The 17,400-nt window shown below is 63.5% G+C and overlaps 1 protein-coding gene across 6 annotated transcripts in view; it reads right to left on the minus strand.

Moving 5' to 3' along the window:
* ARHGEF10L (Rho guanine nucleotide exchange factor 10 like) overlaps positions 1-17,400 on the minus strand; it is a 164,842-nt gene that overhangs the window by 67,961 nt on the left and 79,481 nt on the right. For 3 of the 6 annotated variants that reach the window (XM_052636255.1, XM_052636254.1, XM_052636258.1), the window contains 9 exons: positions 14,791-14,897; positions 12,231-12,308; positions 11,106-11,285; positions 10,693-10,809; positions 9,365-9,457; positions 8,425-8,598; positions 3,506-3,651; positions 1,396-1,410; positions 992-1,173 (listed from right to left, as the gene is read on the minus strand). In XM_052636255.1, coding sequence (XP_052492215.1) covers positions 992-1,173; positions 1,396-1,410; positions 3,506-3,651; positions 8,425-8,598; positions 9,365-9,457; positions 10,693-10,809; positions 11,106-11,285; positions 12,231-12,308; positions 14,791-14,897 — 1,092 coding nt within the window. Of the gene's footprint in view, positions 1-991; positions 1,174-1,395; positions 1,411-3,505; positions 3,652-8,424; positions 8,599-9,364; positions 9,458-10,692; positions 10,810-11,105; positions 11,286-12,230; positions 12,309-14,790; positions 14,898-15,634; positions 15,804-17,400 lie in introns of those variants that run through there. The other 3 variants (XM_052636257.1, XM_052636256.1, XM_052636259.1) reach the window with 2 other exon arrangements.

Genomic DNA, 17,400 nt, shown 5'->3' on the forward strand with positions numbered 1-17,400 from the left:
GCTGCCCCGCAGTTGCCTCCTCCGTTCACTCGACAAATATGTGTAAACATCCACCACACGCCTGGGCAGAGGACCACAGTCACGCCAAGGGGCGAGATGAGACGGCAACCAGAGCATCGCCGTAGAGGTGAGAACACAGCCGGGCCTTGAGAGCACAGGGCTGGCCCCTGGCCAGCCCAAAGGAACCGGGAAGGCTTCTTGGAGGAAGTGTCACCTGAGCCAAGATGAGTCAGGGCAGCCAGACAAAATCCAGAGAGCAGCAGAACACGCGGAAAAGGGTAGAGGCCGGGAGAAGGCTCTGGGGCAGGAGGGCACTCAGCCCCCAGGAATGAGGCCAGGGCAGGCGGGGGTGGGCAGGGGCGGGAGGGGGCGGGAGGGGCGTGCGGGCCTCAGTGAGGACGCCGGGCCTCACCCCAGGGCAGCGGGAAGCCACCAGCACACTTCGGGTGCAGGGGGACGCACAGCTCTGGTGTGCACTTGGAAGAGTCGGCCCGGGGAGGGAGGCGCGCAGGACAGGGAGGGCAGCCAGGAGGTCTGCAGCAGCAGGAGACGGAGGAAGCGGACGGACGGGGAGCCGGTCACCCCCAGTTCTCACTGTCCCCGTCATTGGACAGAGTCTGAGGGGACGGTCAGCGCAGGGAAGGAGGATCCAGGAGAGCCAGGCCACCCTGAGCCTGAGCTCTGCGGGTTTTGGGAACAGGCCACCCGGGCCCCTCACAGAACAGACAGGCAAACTGCGGTCCCACAGGGAGGCAGGCAATGGCCAGGCAGGCCCTAGAGGTCGTGCTTTCGAATCCAAGGTCACTGCGTGTCACACCCGTGTGTGCACGTGTGTGTATGCGTGTGAGGGTGTACAAGGCTTGGGGGTGGAGGGGTGAATGCAGGGGGGCTGCATTTGCACTGTTGAGTAGGGACATGGGTGCGTGCTTCTGCACAGCTACAAACAGCAGGAAAAGTCTCCGGGCCGGGCGGGGCGGGGTCGGGCACTCACTCTGGGCCTGGCCTGAGGCCGAGGCCTTCCTGGTACCAGCGTGCTGGATGAGCGCGTTGTCCTTGTCATGGGAGCCGCCCTCCTGGCCCACCTCCACCACCTGCACCTGCGGCAGCGCTGTGTTCCACTTCACCACGTACTTGGGCCCCAGGGGCGCCAGGCTGCTGATCTCCAGCTGGCCCCTGCCAGGGACAGAGGACACGGCCCTGGAGAGCCTGCTGCACCCGCCCCAGGGTCAGCCCGGAGCCGCTCCTCCACACGTCAGCTCAGCCAGGCACCTCGCAGCCCAGCACAGCCCTCGGCCAAGCCGAGCAGGTGGAGCGGGCAGCGGGGGAGGCGCAAGCATTGGGGTACCCAGGCCAGCCCCAGAGGCGCACGCCCACCCCGAGCCTCGGAACCCCTACCTGTGGTTGGCAGGCCTGAGGAGAAAGACAAGAAGGGTCATTATTGTTACTGAGCAATTTCTGCAGGTGCTGAGACCCCCTGGGGGGCGGCCGCCGGGCTGGGCCATGTGAGGGCGGAGGGGTACCACGTGGAGAGCTCTCTCCCTAGGCCGGACGCTAGCCTTCCATCGCCCCCTATTCCCACCACGGCCCTGCTAGGAAGCCTCTGCCTTATTTCAGAAAAGGACACTGACACTCAGGCCACATGACTCACCCCGAGTTACCCAAAATGACCCCCAAATGTGGGCCGCCAACACCCTCATCACTTCCCTGGTGGCTCAGAGGGTGAAGAATCCACCTGCAAAGCAGGAGATCCCCGTTGGATCCCTGGGTCTAGAAGAGCCCATGGAGGAGGGCATGGCTCCCCACTCCAGTACTCTTGCCTGGAGAATCCCATGGACAGAGCGGCCTGGCGGGCTACAGTCCGTGGGGTCACAAACAGTCGGACACGACTGAGAGACTAACGCTGTCACTTTTAAACACCCCCATCACACGTACACACCCTGGAGGCTCCAAGCAACAGGAGGGCGGAGAGGGTGTCGGTCAGACCCCTGGCACCTGCATGGAGCCCAGGATGCAAACAGGACTTAAGTAAAGAGCTCGGGGACACCCTGGCAGTCCAGTGGTTAAGACTCCATGCTGAGCCCTCCACGCAGGGGGCTCCGGGTTCAATCCCCGGTCAGGGAAGTAAGAGTCCTCATGGCACACGGTGCAGTCAGAAAAATAAAAAATAAGAAAACTACAGTGTTTGCATGAGAGAGTGGCTGAATGAGTGCATGGAGAGTCAGTCGTTGGCAGAGCCGCACTGACCTGGGCCAGAGGCTCCCTGGCCTGAGGCCCCTGCCAGGGCCGGTCCGCCCAGACCTGTGGACAGGCGCCAAGTGAGGGCTCAGTGAGTGCCGGAAGGACAATCAGACGGACAGACGAGGGGGCGGAGGCTGAGCGAGCAGGAGAGCCCGGCAGGGTCAACACCTGAGTGTGGGTGACTCTTTCCTCGTGGGTCTGGGGTGTTGTTGCCAGCTGTTGCTTCCAGGGTTTCTGAAAGCGCTGCCAAATAGCAAGGAATGAGGCTCTCCTCCACTGGCAGGGCTAAGAGTCTGGCTGGAAAGGTCCCACTGGCCTTCACGGGGTCAAGGGTCACGATCCCTGACGCCCAAAGGACTGACCAGCAGATGGGAGGGACCCAGATCAGTGGGGAGGCCCAGTGAAGGGCTCACACAGCCCAGACGCAGGCCCATGTGGCCCCGGGCAGTGTGGGCCCAGAACGTGGGATATTCCATTTTCAAGAGAAGTTGGATGTCTCAATCTTTCTGTGAATTCCCCCAGAGAAGCCAGACATAAGATTTCCGGAAGGCTACTGCAACCCTCGGGCCACAAGTCTGCAGACTCAGGCCTCAGGCATGGCCCTCACCCCACTACAGGGCTCTAACTCCAGTCCCAACTCCAGCCAGGCCCGGCGGCCTGGCCGCAGTCATTTCTGCAACCTCTGACCCAGAACCAGGAAACCAGGCTCCAGCATGGGGGGGGCAGGGGGGTTGGTGGGAAAGGCAAAGCCTCGTGCTAAAAACACTGCGATCTAGCCAGAGGAAAACCTACTTGACTTAAAGCGGCAGGGACTTGGGGGTCTTCCCTAGCGGTCCAGTAGTTAAGACCACTGGCTCCCAACGCAGGGAGCACAGGTTCAATCCCTGGTCTGGGAACTAAGACCCCACATGCCGCACGGCATGGCCAAAAATAAAAATAACAATGCTACAGCAGGGATTTGGGACCTGGGCTGGGCACAGGGAAGACCCTCTTGGATTTCAAAGTGGTCAAAACTCAGCAGGCTGTTCCATCCTGAGGACAGAATTCCAGGAGAGCCCACCCTGTGCAGGGGCCAGCTGTTGGCCCCCCGTGACCTCTGCAGGTGCTTCCTAGCTCTGGGGACCAGGGATATAGAGGCAAAGAGAGATGAAGAGGAAGTCGGATAGTCGGAGACCTCAGCCAGGCTCACGCGGGACCCCGGCTGGGACAGACTGCGGTGCGACGGGAGGGATCCCCGGGGTGGGGGGTGATGGCCAGGCCCGCTTACTTGAAGTTGATGTTGGCACAGACCAGCATGTCGTTGAGCAGGAAGACCCTGCGCTCCTTGGACTTGACCAGCTGCCCGCGGTCACCATACACGGTCTCCGTCAGTGTCTCACACAGGAGCAGCTGCCGCTGACCTGAGGTCAGAAGCTGGGGGAGCAGACAAAGCAAGATCAACACCAGCATTGCTCACGGGCTGCTCCGCAGACATCACGGCGCCAAATACCCAGGGCGGTCCCTCCACGCCCAAAGGGGACCGCGGCCGGGAGGGGCGAGGGTGAGGCAGGACCACGCCCTCCACCCCTGGGGACCAGAGGCACTGACCGCCAGCCCCCCAGCGGCCAGCACCCTGCTCGGGCGAGCCAGCCCCCGCCAGCCCCGCTCCGTCCCTGTCGGCAGCACGGCTCCAGGGCACAGAACCACGCGCCGACCCTGGCTCCGAGGCACGCCGTGGAGCCCCCTGGCAGGTGCTGGGCTGCCTGCCCACACCTTGGCCCCCTTGGCTGTCAAGTGGGTGACGGCACCAAAGCTCACATCGCCAAGGAAACATGTGACTCTGGCTATGTGACCTGCAGAGCCCGGGACGGGGCTCACACAGAATTATTAAGAACTTCAAGACATTAACAGCAGAGCATTAACCCAAATGCGGGGCCCCTCTAAGTGCCTGCCCTGCGTGACGTCCAGCGAGCTGGCCCCACGGTGGGACACCCCACAGGTGGCCCCTGTCCCCATGGCTCTCGCGGCCTCAAGCAGGCAGACTCCTGGCCTGAAGGCAGGTCCCGCTCCTCGCCCTGACCTGTTGACCCGTTTCGGCCACGGGCCTCAGGGAAGGCCTCGTGCGGGGCTGGGAGGGCTCTGCTGGCCAGCGAGGCAGCCCTCGGACCACGCTGACCAGGCTGAAGACCTTCACGCCTCCAGGCAGGCGTGCGCCCATCCTGGGCTGGACACCAGCCAGCACAGGCCCTCCAACAAAGCCAGGGACCCACGGAAAACATGTCTTTGCTAAGAAGGGGTTTTGCAGGGGAAGAAGAGTATTCAGACAAGTTCATTCTCGTAACAGCCAACTCCCTCCTCCCCATCCTCACAAGGAAAAGGGCGGTCACTCCTCTCCCGGAGAGAACACTCTGCCATCCTCTGAAGAACCGTGGCTTTCAGGGCAGCAGGGAACCCTGAGCTACTCCACACGCCACGAGAGAGCCCAACTCTCCTCGCACCAGCTCCAGTGCCCCAAGGCCCCCCATTCTCAGATGAAGGGGCAGACATTCCCGACGTAAAGCGGCCTGCCAGGACCCCGTGCTGGCTGAGCAGCAGGGCAGGCTGGAGCCGGGCCACACGCACGGTCCGCAGCACGAGGCAGCTGGCCACACACCCTCCAGCTCCAGGCTAGGGGTGAGGGGAGTCAGGGAAAGGCCCATGGCTCCCAACACACAAAAATCTCGGGGGGCCCCAGGAGTCCCCATGACTGCAAAGGCTGGGCTCCCCCACCTCACAACTTCCACCACCCAGCTGACCACCGGCTTGTGAAAACACAGCTGGGACCCTGAAGACAGAAGGCCCCAGAAAGACAGCCACGTGTGCCGGGACCCAGAACGCGGGACAGGAAAGTCCCCTGCTTTCTGGCAACCACCCTCCTGCCAGTTAAGCAGATAAAACAAAAGACCAAAGAAAGCTCGGATATTGCACAAGCAGCCCCCTGCAGCCAGGTCCTGAGCAGGCACATTTGGAAACAGCCGACACGGTTCCGCTCTGGGCACACCCAGTTTCGTTTCCACTTCTCTCTGGGGGACGGGCGGCGAGGGGGAAACCTCAGCACTGGGCTCAGAGCGGCCAAGACCACGCCGGGGACCAGCTGCCCTGGCCGGGGAGGGCGCGCTGCGCGGCCCCCGCCACCACCCCGCACGCGCCCAGCACGGCCCCGACGGCGGGAAACTCGGGCTTGGGGCTCTCGGTGCCCCTCCCAGCTCCAGACAGGTCTCCCTGACCTCCTGCGGCCTGGGTGTCCCCCCGGCGGACAGAGGGGAGCACAGCTCCTTCCCGCGCAGGTCTAAGAAGGGCTTCCTCTCCCAGGCGACCTCACAGGCGCGTGAGCCAAAGCGAGAGAAGCGCTCACGATGCGGAAGAGGAGCGGCGGCAGGGGACGGGAGGAGCTGCTTCTCGAGCGTGAAGGCCCTCAGGCGCCCGCGCGCGGCCGTGACGGGGTCCTCAGGCGCCAGCGTGCAGCTGTGACTGGGCCAAAGTCGCTTTCCTGAGAGGCATTCCGAATTAGAGGGCTGGGGGCGCCCCGCCTGGGGTGGCGAGGAGGGACGCCCCCACCCCTCAGGCCCACCCTGGGCAATCCTGGACAAGGCACCCTGGGGCGGGGGCCCCTCTCCTGCCCTATCTTTCTTCCCAGCACTATCCTCCTGGAACAGGTGGAGCAAACCCAACTGCCAGCAGGTAACCTCGGGGGAAAGACGCGGATGGGGACTGAGGGGGCGTGGGCAGCTGCTACTCAGCTGACCGGCCCCACGTGGGAAGGTGGGCCAGGATGCCAGCTCTTCCAACCCTTGGAGAAGATGAACGAGTCTAAATTTTGTGGGACGCTTCTCCATTTCTAAATGCTGGCAACCAGTTTCATCTTCTTAGAAGTCCTGTGTGGGCCTGAGCACACATGTGCAGACTGAATTTGGCCTGAGGTGGGAGCGTCTTAAGATGCAGGACCCCGAAGCTTAAAATATCTTGTCCGGGCCCTGCTCCGCGGGCCTGTGGTACAGATCAAAGATCACAGTGAAGGTCAGAGAGCATCACAGGCTGTAAAGCGCGGGCCACGTGGGGAGGCACTCGTGGTGACGCTCGACAAACACTAGGAAGTCCTCCCCTTGTGGCTGAAATCCCATTGACCTCAGTCACTGGCCCTAGTTCTGCTTTTGGGGGCACAGAGCCAGGAGGCTCCCAGTTTCTCCCCCGGATGATCTGAACACCTTCCTGTGACCCTACACGATGTCCCTTCCCCAGAGAACAACTCTGTTCTTGCCAAGTGTCCTGGGGCGTAGTCGCCTCCCCGCACACCATCAGGGCCAAGTCCCACCCTCTACTGAGTGAAAGGGGGTGGAGCCCGGGGTTGGGGACCTCCCGGATGCGGGTGCAGCTGCAAGCCGTGTGTGCCACAAGCCGCCAAGGAGACACAGGACTGAAGATCGCCGACAGGGGACTCCGGGAGGTGACTGAGTCTCTTGTACCAACTTTGTGTTTTAAACACAGGGTTCTCTAAGGACCGCCCTAGTGGCACAGTGGATAAGAATCCAGCTACCAGTGCAGTGGACACGGGTTCGATCCCTGATCCAGGAAGACTTCACGTGCCTCGGAGCACCTACGCTTACACACCACAACTGCTGAGTGCCGCATTCTAGAGCCACGAGCCGCAACCGCTGAGCCCTGGAACCACAGGTCCTGAGGCCTCGTGTCCCAGGGCCACGAGCCGCAACCGCTGAGCCCTGGAACCACAGGTCCTGAGGCCTCGTGTCCCAGGGCCACGAGCCGCAACCGCTGAGCCCTGGAACCACAGGTCCTGAGGCCTCGTATCCCAGGGTCCATGAGCCGCATCTGCTGAGCCTGTGAGCTGCTGCTACTGAAGCCCAAGCGCCCAGAGCCTGTGCCCCACAAGAGAAGCCCCCACAATGAGACCCCATGCACCACAATGAAGAGCAGCACTGCAAATTTTAAAAAAAAAAAACCCACAAAAAAGCAAAGAATACCCATCAAAGCCAAAAATAAAATTAATCAATAAGTTTAAAAAACAGGTTTCTCTAATAGACTCATCTGAAAGTTAAGATTTTTTTGCTAGAATGTTTCTAAGTTGCAATCTCAAAATACGGCATGGTTTGTTTGTTTGTTTGTTTGTTTTTTGGTCTTTCTTTTTAAAAAATAACACTAATAATGACAAGGGCCACCTTGCATTAAGGACTCTGGGTCCGCCACTTTGCCAGTGTTCTCCTTGGCCTTGCAGAAGCCCTAAGGGTCAGGTGCTGTCAAACTCATTTCAGAGAAGGGTTTCAGAGGAAGCGACTGAGGTTCAGAGAGTTGGGTGATTCCCCACAGTAAACATCAGTGGCAAAATCAGGATTCAAAGGCAGACTCTGACCCCACGGCCCAGTCGTTTAAACATACTACTAGGCTATCATTTCAGGCGTCTTTACTGGCAATTCTACTGCTAAATAAAATCAGCTTTTATCCTAAAAACGCTTGAGTGGTAACTAATGTCGGGGTGGACGGCAGGGGTTTCTAGTTAAGACTGGTCCTCGGGATTTCCCTGGAGGTCCAGGCGCTAAGAAGCCGCCTGCCGATGCACGGGACACGGGTTCAACCCCCGGTCTGGGAAGATCCCACAGGCCGCAGGGCAACTGAGCCCCCGAGAGCCCGTGCTCCAAAACAAGAGATGCCTCCATGCTGCAACCAGAGAAAGCCCACACGGCCACAAAGCCCAGCACCATCGGAATAAATAAATAAATATCAGGGGGGAAAAGAGAGGCTTATGGTCAAAGTAAGGTCCACAGGGCAACAAAGCCCAGCACCATCGGAATAAATAAATAAATATCAGGGGGGAAAAGAGAGGCTTATGGTCAAGGTTAGCGTGGCTCAGAGGTTAAAGTGTCTGCCTGCAATTTGGGAGATCCGGGTTCAATCCCTGGGTCGGGAAGATCCCCAGAGAAGGAAATGGCAACCCACTCCAGTATTCTTGTCTGGAGAATCCCATGGACAGAGGAGCCTGGTAAGCTACAGTCCACAGGGTCACAAAGAGTTGGATACGACTGAGCGACTTCACTTTCACTTTCACACGTTCAAGGTAAGGTCTGCGGACCCCAGAGGAGCAAGGAGCCACCCCTCTCAGCCACCTGGAGGCGCCGGGAGGCGGGTGACGGGCGTCGGGCGGGGGCCGGCACCCACCTTGTTGAGGCTGCTGCGGTCACTGACGCTCTTGGTCAGCTGCTGGATCTCCGCCACCTGGTCAGCCAGCCGCTTCTGCTCATTGAGCTTCTCGGCCAGCGTCTCCAGCTCCGTGAGGGCCAGCTGCAGTGACAGCCTGTCCGGGTGGCCCCTGGGCGTGTTCTTCAGCATGTCCTGTGGGGGCCCAGGGGGAGCCAAGACTGAGACCCCCCCATCCCAGCAGACCCTCTGCTGCCTTGGGGCCACAGCCTCAGCCTCCACAGTCCCCACGGAGACCCAGCCTGACAAGGACCCAGCCAGGAGGAGCCCGGGGAGCTGGGGCCTGACAGGGAGCAAGGTCTCAAGAAACAGCCACCGCGTGAGAACGTGAAGTCACGTGACTGGGTAGACCCAGCCCTGACTCACTGATGGAGAGTGTGCGGAGACGAGACCCCCTCCTGCAGCTGTCCACTCTGAGGACAGAGGAAAGACGCTGCTGGGGCCCTTGGGGGCTCACCTCCTGAACGAGGACCCCCGGCAATCAGGGGGGCTGTCCCAAGCTCTTGGGGCCCAGAGGGGGGCTGACACTCTCTCGGGAAGCCTGGAGCACCAAGACCAAAGCCCTCACAGGGCCTCTCCGCCCTGCCAGGGGCCCTGAGGGCACTGGATTCCATGTGCCCCCCACCGTCGTGGGTGACTGTCTGCACCCGTCACCAGGTTCCCAGCAGGGGAGGGAAAGGATGCGGTCCCACTGAATGGGCTCCACCCCAGGGGCAAGGAAAGCGCGGCCGGGGGCCGAGCCCCCGCCCACCCTGCACGGCCCAGGTGAGGGCTTTGGGTGCTGGGGCAGAGCCAGGCCTCCCACCCGACCCCACCAGGCATGCACCAGCCCCAGCTGCACCCTGCGGGGCGGCGGCGGCGGCAGAGCTGGCGGCGGTACCGGCAGAGCCAGCTGCGGTACCTGCAGCAGGAGGATGAACTGCGGGAACCTCTGGATGGGCTTCACCATCAGCCCGTAGAGCGTGACGCGGTCGGGGCTGCACACCTGGCGCCGCTGTTGGGGGAGGCGGCGTCACTCACTGAGCGTCCTTGGCGAGAGCCTGGCACCCGGGGCATGGCTGTGCTGACCCGGGCTCCTCTCCCCAGGACCCTGGTCAGCTTCGGGCCGGAGGGAAGAGCCAGGGAGGCCCCTGGGTCCGCAGCCAGGGGTCCCTGCCAGCATGGGGTCCACACCCTCGGGGGCCTGGAGCAGCGCATTAAGGTCTCTGGACCAAAAGCGTAATAACTAGGACCTTCAGCCGTTTATTCCAGAGGCCAGGCCTCTGGAAGGAGCTGAGACCACCTTTCCCTCCACGTAAGGTGAACGGGCCCGGTCCCAGGGCAGGGTGGGCATGGGGCTTCTCACTGCCCTGGGTATCGCTTCTGTCTCCACCACACCACCCACACACCTGCCACCTTGACACCTCAGCCCCTGCAACCCAGGGACGTCCCCACCGGCCTCCGCTTCCACCCAAAGCTTCAGCGGCACCCCACTGCGTGCACTATGACATCCCAGGCCCTGGGCTTGAGGCCCGGATCTACCCAAACTGAACTCAGAGGCTCTGCGCCTCTCTCCTGGGCACCCCGTGCCCAGGATCCAGCTGGACTTGCCTCTGACCTTTGCCCACCGCCCTGGTACCTGGAAGACACTCTCCCGTCTCCCTGTTTCAACCCCACCATCCCCCCAGGACCCGCGACAGGTGGCACCCCATTGAGAACGCCCCCCATCCCTCTGGGATCTGGACTGTGGGTGTGTCTTCTGAGGCTGGGGGTCCTGGCCCACCTGTGTCCTCTGCTGGGCAGGGTCTCCGTCCGAATCATGACTGTGCAACAAGGAGGGGGTGGGGACGTGACCCCATGGCTGCCCCAGGCCTTTAGTCCTTTACAGCCTGTTCTCCACAGGACCCCGCAGCACTGAGTCCCACCTGAACACCCACCCAAGCCCAGCCCCCACCAGCAAGATGTCATGGCCCCCTTCTTCCTGTCAAAGCTTCAGATCGCCTGCGGCTTACAGACCCTCTAATTCCCGACCACCCCCTTAGGGGGCGGGGAGCAGGGGCTCATCTCCCGTGGGACTGGGGATGCCCCAGAGGAAAGAAAAGGGGCGCCTGGACCAGAGAAAGGGTGGACAGCGCCCCCCTCCCGAGAGGCCTCCCTGCCCCCCACTGCCCCCCCCACCCCTCCACGCCCCCCCTCCCCCGCCATGGCCGGGCTCTGTTGGGAGGAGCCCCAGACCGCCCTCAGGCCCACCTTGAGGAACTCGAGGAAAGCGGGCTTGGTGAGACAGGCCTTCTTGATGATGGACATGGCGTTGGTGAAGTTGTTCACGTAGTCACTATACACGTCTAGCACCATGGACTTGGAGAACTGAAACCGGCGTGGGCCCCGCCAGGGAGGGTCACATCCAGGCGAGGGGCTGGCCGGGGAGCACCTCCACCCTCCCGCAGCCACAGCCCTCCGCTCCCGGGGGTCTCGGCTTCCCCGGAGGTCAGGAAACGTGTCACCCAGCGAGGGCAGCGGACAGGGCGCGAGGGGCGCAGACACCAGGTCACGGGGGGAGGCGGCGGCGCCGGGGAGGCGCGCTGCTACCCTCGGACCCCGCGGGCGTGGGCACGGGGAGCAGGGAGACGCCCGGGCCGCGGAGGGGGCCTGGGGACGCCTACCGAGGCCACGAAGAGGTCGCCGATCTTCTCGGTGGCGTCCCACTCGGCCACGCGGGACGACAGGGCGATCTGGAACACGGAGTGGCAGTGCAGGATCTCCTTGACGCGGAAGAACACGGCGCGGCACTTGCGCGCGCTCAGCGCCTTGGGCTCCATCTCCATCAGCGGGTTGCGGTAATCCTGCGGCGGCGGCGGGTGAGCGCCGCGGGCGCGGCCCTCGGGCCTCGGCCCGCGCTCCCCACCCCGCCCCCCGCGACCCGGCTGGCCCCAGCCCGCAGGGCAGAGCGGCCTCACGGCGAGACCGAGAGCCGCGCTCTCCAGCCGGCTTTGACAAACACGGGGCAGCCTGCCTCCACCTGCCCGGGGTCTGGGCCCCTCCACCGGGGGTCCACACTCGGCAGGGGAAGGCAGTGTTCGGAGCATTCTCCCACCCCAGCAATGCCCTCCCCGGGGTCCTTACAGACAGCCCACAACACCCCGGAGTCACTGTTTCAGGAACGTACACTAAATAGACCAGGCCGGCACACCTTGGCCATGCAAGGGTCTCCTCAGCAGTTCCTGGGCATTCTGATGGCAAGGGAGGGGGTGAGGCCGACACCCCACCCCAGGAGCCCCCAGACGGTGGGGGAGCTGTGGCCCCTCCCCCGGATCCCAGAGGCACGAGGAAGCAGGATCTCCCCCAGGCACCAGAGGGCCCACAGTCGCAGGTCCAGGCCTGGGGGCACAGATGCTAAAGAACCTGCCTGCAGTGCAGGAGACCAGAGTCAGATCTCTGGAGCAGGATGATCCCCTGGAGGAGGGCATGGCCACCCATGCCAGGATCCTTGCCTGGAAAATCCCGTGGACAGAGGAGCCTGGCAGGCTGCAATCCGCAGGGCCACAGAGTCAGACGCAACTGAGCGCCACGGGACAGACCTCATCTCACTGAACCCCAACGTCGTTTCAGAAAACCCAGTCATCCCGTGAGCACCAAGGCACCTGAAATTCTGTGTCCCCCATTCGGAGGTCCTGCTGGCCCCACAGAAACACTGGCTTTTGGCTCCTTCCCTTGAAAAATGCTCACAGCCTCCAAACACTCCTTGTAACACGCCCCTCGCGGGGATCCTGAAGCCCCTGGAGTCGTACCTGGAGGACCCGCTTCAGAGAGTCCACGTAGCTGCCCTCGCTCTGCACGATGGAGCCGAGGATGTGCCTCCGGACCACCTGGTCAGGCAGAGAGCATGGTCAGTCAGCACCCGTGCCAATGGTGCCAAGGGCGCCCGGGCGAGCACCGGCTGTGGGCGGGGCACCAGGAGATGGGGAGAGGATCACGAGAGCCAGCGGAGCCGCAGGAAGCTGTCTCTCCCAGAGCCACGCCTGGTCCACTGGAGCCTGGCAGCTGGCACACTGGAGCCTGGCAGGCTGGCATCACCTCCCAGAGCCCCTCCTGGCCCACTGAAGCCTGGCAGGCTGGCCCACTGGAGCCTGGCAGCTGGCACACGAGCCTGGCAGGCTGGCATCACCTCCCAGAGCCCCTCCTGGCCCACTGGAGCCTGGCAGGCTGGCCCACTGGAGCCTGGCAGCTGGCACCACCTCCCAGAGCCACTCCTGGCCCACTGGAGCCTGGCAGGCTGGCACCACCTCCCAGAGCCACTCCTGGCCCACTGGAGCCTGGCAGGCTGGCACCACCTCCCAGAGCCACTCCTGGCCCACTGGAGCCTGGCAGCTGGCATCACCTCCCAGAGCCCCTGCCCACCCAACCCCAGACAGGTGCCCGTGCTCCCCAGATGGCAGCATGTGGTCCAGGGGCACGGGGACTCCCGGGTCCTGCCTGGCCTCTGCACGCCCATCCAGGGATGGGGAACCACCATGCTCCCCCACAGGACGGGAGGCCTCCTCCGTCTCTGGACCACCCTTGTACAGAGCTCTTTCTTAGACGGAAATGAAATCTCAGGTCCCGCCACTTACAGATCTGATCCTTAACCAACCTCTCTCCCAGAAGACAGTCCTGAGCGTGTCCCCCCACCCGCTCAAGTGGACTCTGCTTCAGGCTAAGCATCCCAGCCCTTCCCTTCCCCTCTCTGCCCATCTCAGCCCAAATCAGCACCTCCCCGGGGGCAGCCCAACCAGCACCCACTCAGGAAGCCCTCAAGCGGACACGGCAGCACACGGCAGTGGGGGCGGGGGCGGGGCCTTTGCTGCACACGGGGGTCCCTGGACACTGAATTGCTCTGCGGTGCCACCTGGCTAGCGGGGCTTTTTAAAGCCTCCCTGGTGACCCCATTGTGCAGCAAAGCTGGGACAGGGCCTATGAAAGGTGTCATAGGTGAGCAGTGTCTGAGGGGGGAGCCTGCCCACCTTGGCCCAGGGCCGGGAGGGGACCCCCAGCGCGCCCCCGAGCCATCCTGAGTGCGGCGGTGCAGGTGCCCCCCACCATCCCTCCCCATGCTGGGGCACCCTGTGCCTGTCTCCCCACCGTCCTGCCTGGCCTGGGCCTGACTGTGCCCCCCACGCCCTGGCTGTGTGACAAGCCAGGCCACCGCCCCGCAAACGGACGCTCTGTCCAGGACTCCCAGTCCCCAGGGGTGCCCAGAGCAACCCTCAGCCTCTGCCTGCTGACGTGGGGGGCGGTCCTATGCACCGCGGGTGGCCAGCAGCGCCCCTGGCCTCTCTCCAGTAGACTCCAGGGGCCCCCACCCCCAGCTGTGAGCACCAAAGCATCGCCAGACATGGCAAAATGTCCCCTGGGGGCAAAATCAAGTCCGCTGAGAGCCACTGGCCTAGAACAACTAACATCGCTGCTCCAAGAAATGCAAGAGGCTCCCGACCGGGCCGACACCAGAAAGGGGAAGCCCGGCTGCTGGGCGAGCAGGTTGGGGTCCCGCCTGGCTCTGAACTCTTGACGGTGACTCACTGCACCAGGGAGGAGGCTGGGGGCCAGATGCTGCCAGGGCCCCAGCAGGAGAAAGAGGGAAGGAAGGAGGCAGACGGGTTCCCGAGACAAGAAGTGTGGCCAAATCTCTTATTTTCAAAAGGGGTGCAACACCAGGATGTCCTGCCAACGCCAACCTGGCCAATCGCTCGATGCATTTGCTGCCCCAACGCGTCCTGCCCAGAGCCCTCATGACCAGAGGGAGGCAGGGTCGCCTCCCAGCCTCATAGAGGGGAAAACCAGCCATGGAGAGGACCTCAGTCATGGCTCTGCCACGCGGGGCCCCAGGGCACAGGCGCCCCGATCTAGATGTGACCCTCCGGGAGAAAGAAGACACCACCCAAGAGCCAGGCTCCTGGGAAACCTGCAGCAACTCTGGGGTCTGAGCTGATGACAGGTGGGCAGGCGGGGGTCCAGGCGCCCCCAGGGTCCCCTCTGAGCTGGGTGAGCTCGGTGCTGCCCAGCCCTCTCTTGACTGCAGCCATTTCTTCCAACACCTTTGTTCTTTTTGCAGGAGCTGTGCTGGCTGCCTCGAGGCTGGGCAGCAAGGGTGCCAGGGGCAGCCCCGCCCCACCTGGCATGGCAGCGCTGACCCACGGGGTCCAGTGTGGGCAGGCTGTGTGGCAGGTCGAGTGGGGTCCCAGGAGGCCCCTTGCCCAACGGGGCTCTGCCACTGACCGTCACCTCCCCTTCCAGACCCAGACGGGTGCGGCCCCGGGCAGCAGGCTGGGACCCGCCATCCCACCCCCTGGGGACACCCGCACCCCCACAGACCTGCTGCGGGGTCAGGCCAGCTGGCATGGGGCCCAGCTCCGGGGCTGGGGGTTTGATGTCCGGAACACTGACCTCCAGGAGCCCCATGTCCTCCTCCTCCGAGTCACCTGCAAAGGGAGCTGGGCTAGTGACACATGCTGGGCGAGAAGGACGCACCTGCTCAGACTCCAGGAGCCGGAGCCGCCCCCGCCGCAGCCCAGGGCCTGGGACGAGCAGCTCCTCAGAGCGCCTCGGGGGTCCAGCCCTCCTCGCATCCTCTGGGGAACAGCCTGCCCGGACACAGAGGTGAGGCACAGTGGAGCAAGGAGGGGAGAAGGCCACAGGGGCTCAGCTCTCAGGACCCACTCTGCCGAGTCCCTGTCCCTGCTCAGACCCGCCTGCTTCTGCCTGCCAAAGGCCAGGCAGCCCATGTCCCCATCACCAGGCACTAAAAATAGTTTTCTTCTGGACGCTGAAAAGAGGGAAGAAAGCAAGCTGTGAGAACAAGCGGTTTGGCTCTGTGTTTTCATCTTCCCCCCCACCAAAAGAGAGATCCAAAAGGGAAAAAGCTCAGCTGGAGTCCAGCAGAGGACGCAGACACGAGTGGGGGCGGCTCTCAAAGGGCAGAGCCGGCAGACAGAGGCTCGGGCGGAGAGGCAGAGTCAGGCAGAGCGCGGGCCCAGGAGCGGCAGACATGGGCCCGGGGACACGGGGCCCCGAGCGGTACACATGGGCCCAGAGACACGGGCCCCTGCGGCCTGTGGCCCTGGGAGCCGGGTCAGCAACTGGGGCGGCGGGAGGCGGCGCCGGGGAAGCGGGAGGAAAGGTGCCCGGGGCGGGGCGGGGATGGGCTGGCGGGCCTTACCTGAGCAGGAGACGGAGGAGGAGGAGGACGGGCCGCGCCCGGCCGCAGGGGGGTGGGCGCGGGGGAGGGCCCCCTGCCCGGCCCACATGGCCCCCTGGGCCCGGCCCCGCACCCAGCCTGGCCGCCCGGCCCGCGGCTTCCTCTTCCCCCACGCGCCCCGGGGGAACATTCTTGGCCGGTGATTCGAGCCAGCCGTGGCTATTAATAACGCCTCTGGTGGGAGGGTCACTTTAGGAAAGGCTCTGGGCTTGCAGGCGGGGTGGGGAGGGCCCGGGGATGGGGAGGGTGACCAGGGACCGTTCCGGCCAGCCACCCTGCCCGCCCTGTCCCAGCTCCAGGCCTCTCCGGATGTGGAAGGCCTCCCCAGCCCAGCGTTCCCTCCCTGATCGGGGCCGGGGCTCCCCGCACAGCTTGCAGTCGAGCACATGCCGTGGCGGGATTAAGCCCGTTTCACAGATGAGGGGAAGGACCGGGCAAGATCACGCGGCCAGGAGGCCGTGGCACCACGGCGGCAGCCAGGTCACCGAGACACTGTCCCAGCACCAAGCGCCTGCTTTCTGGGGCTCCGCCGGGAAGAAGGCCTGCCGCAAGGGGCGAGCAGCTGTGCTGGGTTCTCCCCACGCACCGCTTGGTCATCCCCCCGAGGTCCCCCGAGATACAGGCCCGATCAGCCCCAACGTATAGACGAGGAAACCGAGGCATAGGAGGCTCACGTGCACAGATTTCAGGAGGGTGCAGAGCCTCACCATCCTCCCTGGCGTGGACGCCCGTGCTCACGGGGCCCTGAGCCTCACTCCAGCCAGAGGAAGCCTCTTCCGTCCCCTCCACGCCTGTGTGTCCCCAGGCAAGACACTCACCCACCCTGTGCCTGTTCCCTCATGTCCAGGTGGGAACAAGACAGCCCTCTGCACTGGTCTGGTGCTTATAAGGGTTGAATGAGAAACCGCAAAGCTCTTAGCAGGGTGCCTGGCACCCCAACAGACACTCTGCACATGCTGACTTCTTGAACGTCTCGTTCTCCCCACCTCCGGAGCGTCGCCCACGCTGGCTCCTCGGCCAGAAGTGCCCGTCCCCACCCTGTGCCTCTGCCCGAGAGACCTGGGCCTGCTTCGCCTCTGCTCTCAGCCCTGATCTTTCATTCCCACATTCCAGACTCACTTCGCCACGCTCTCGCCATGGTGCCCCACTGAGCAGCTGCCACTTCCTGTTGCACGCCTGCCCCCTGCACTGTACCGGGCGCTCCTGGGGACAACTCATCTAACAGTGTCCCTGCACTCAGCCTGGAGCACGGCACTTAGCAGGGCTTCCATGAACGCTGGCTGGTGGAGAGACGGGTGAATGGACAAAGCCACATTCAAAGACGAGGTCGGGAGGGACTTCCCCGCTGGCTCAGCAGTTAAGACATTGTGCTCCCCAGGCCGGGGAGCAGGGTTTGATCCCTGGGCAGGGAACTAGATCCCGCAAGCCCCAACTAAAGCTCCCAGAGCTGCAACCAAAAAAAGACCCAGCTCGCCGCAAGGAAGACCTCACATGAGTCAATGAAGACCCCTCATGCCACTGAGGGATGGCCCAGCTGAGCCAAATAATAAATATTGAAAAAAAAAAAACAATGATGAGGCCAGGTGAGTGTGAAAGGCAGGAGGCTGAGGGCAGGGATGCTGAAGGGAGAGGCCCATGGTCCCTAGGAGAGACAGGGCCCGTCTGCTGGAGCCTGGAAAGCAAGCCGGCGCCTGTGGGGATCAGGCCCTGGCCCCACCATCAGAGGA

The sequence above is a fragment of the Budorcas taxicolor genome, chromosome 2 (assembly GCF_023091745.1).
Source record: "Budorcas taxicolor isolate Tak-1 chromosome 2, Takin1.1, whole genome shotgun sequence".
NCBI lineage: Eukaryota > Metazoa > Chordata > Mammalia > Artiodactyla > Bovidae > Budorcas > Budorcas taxicolor.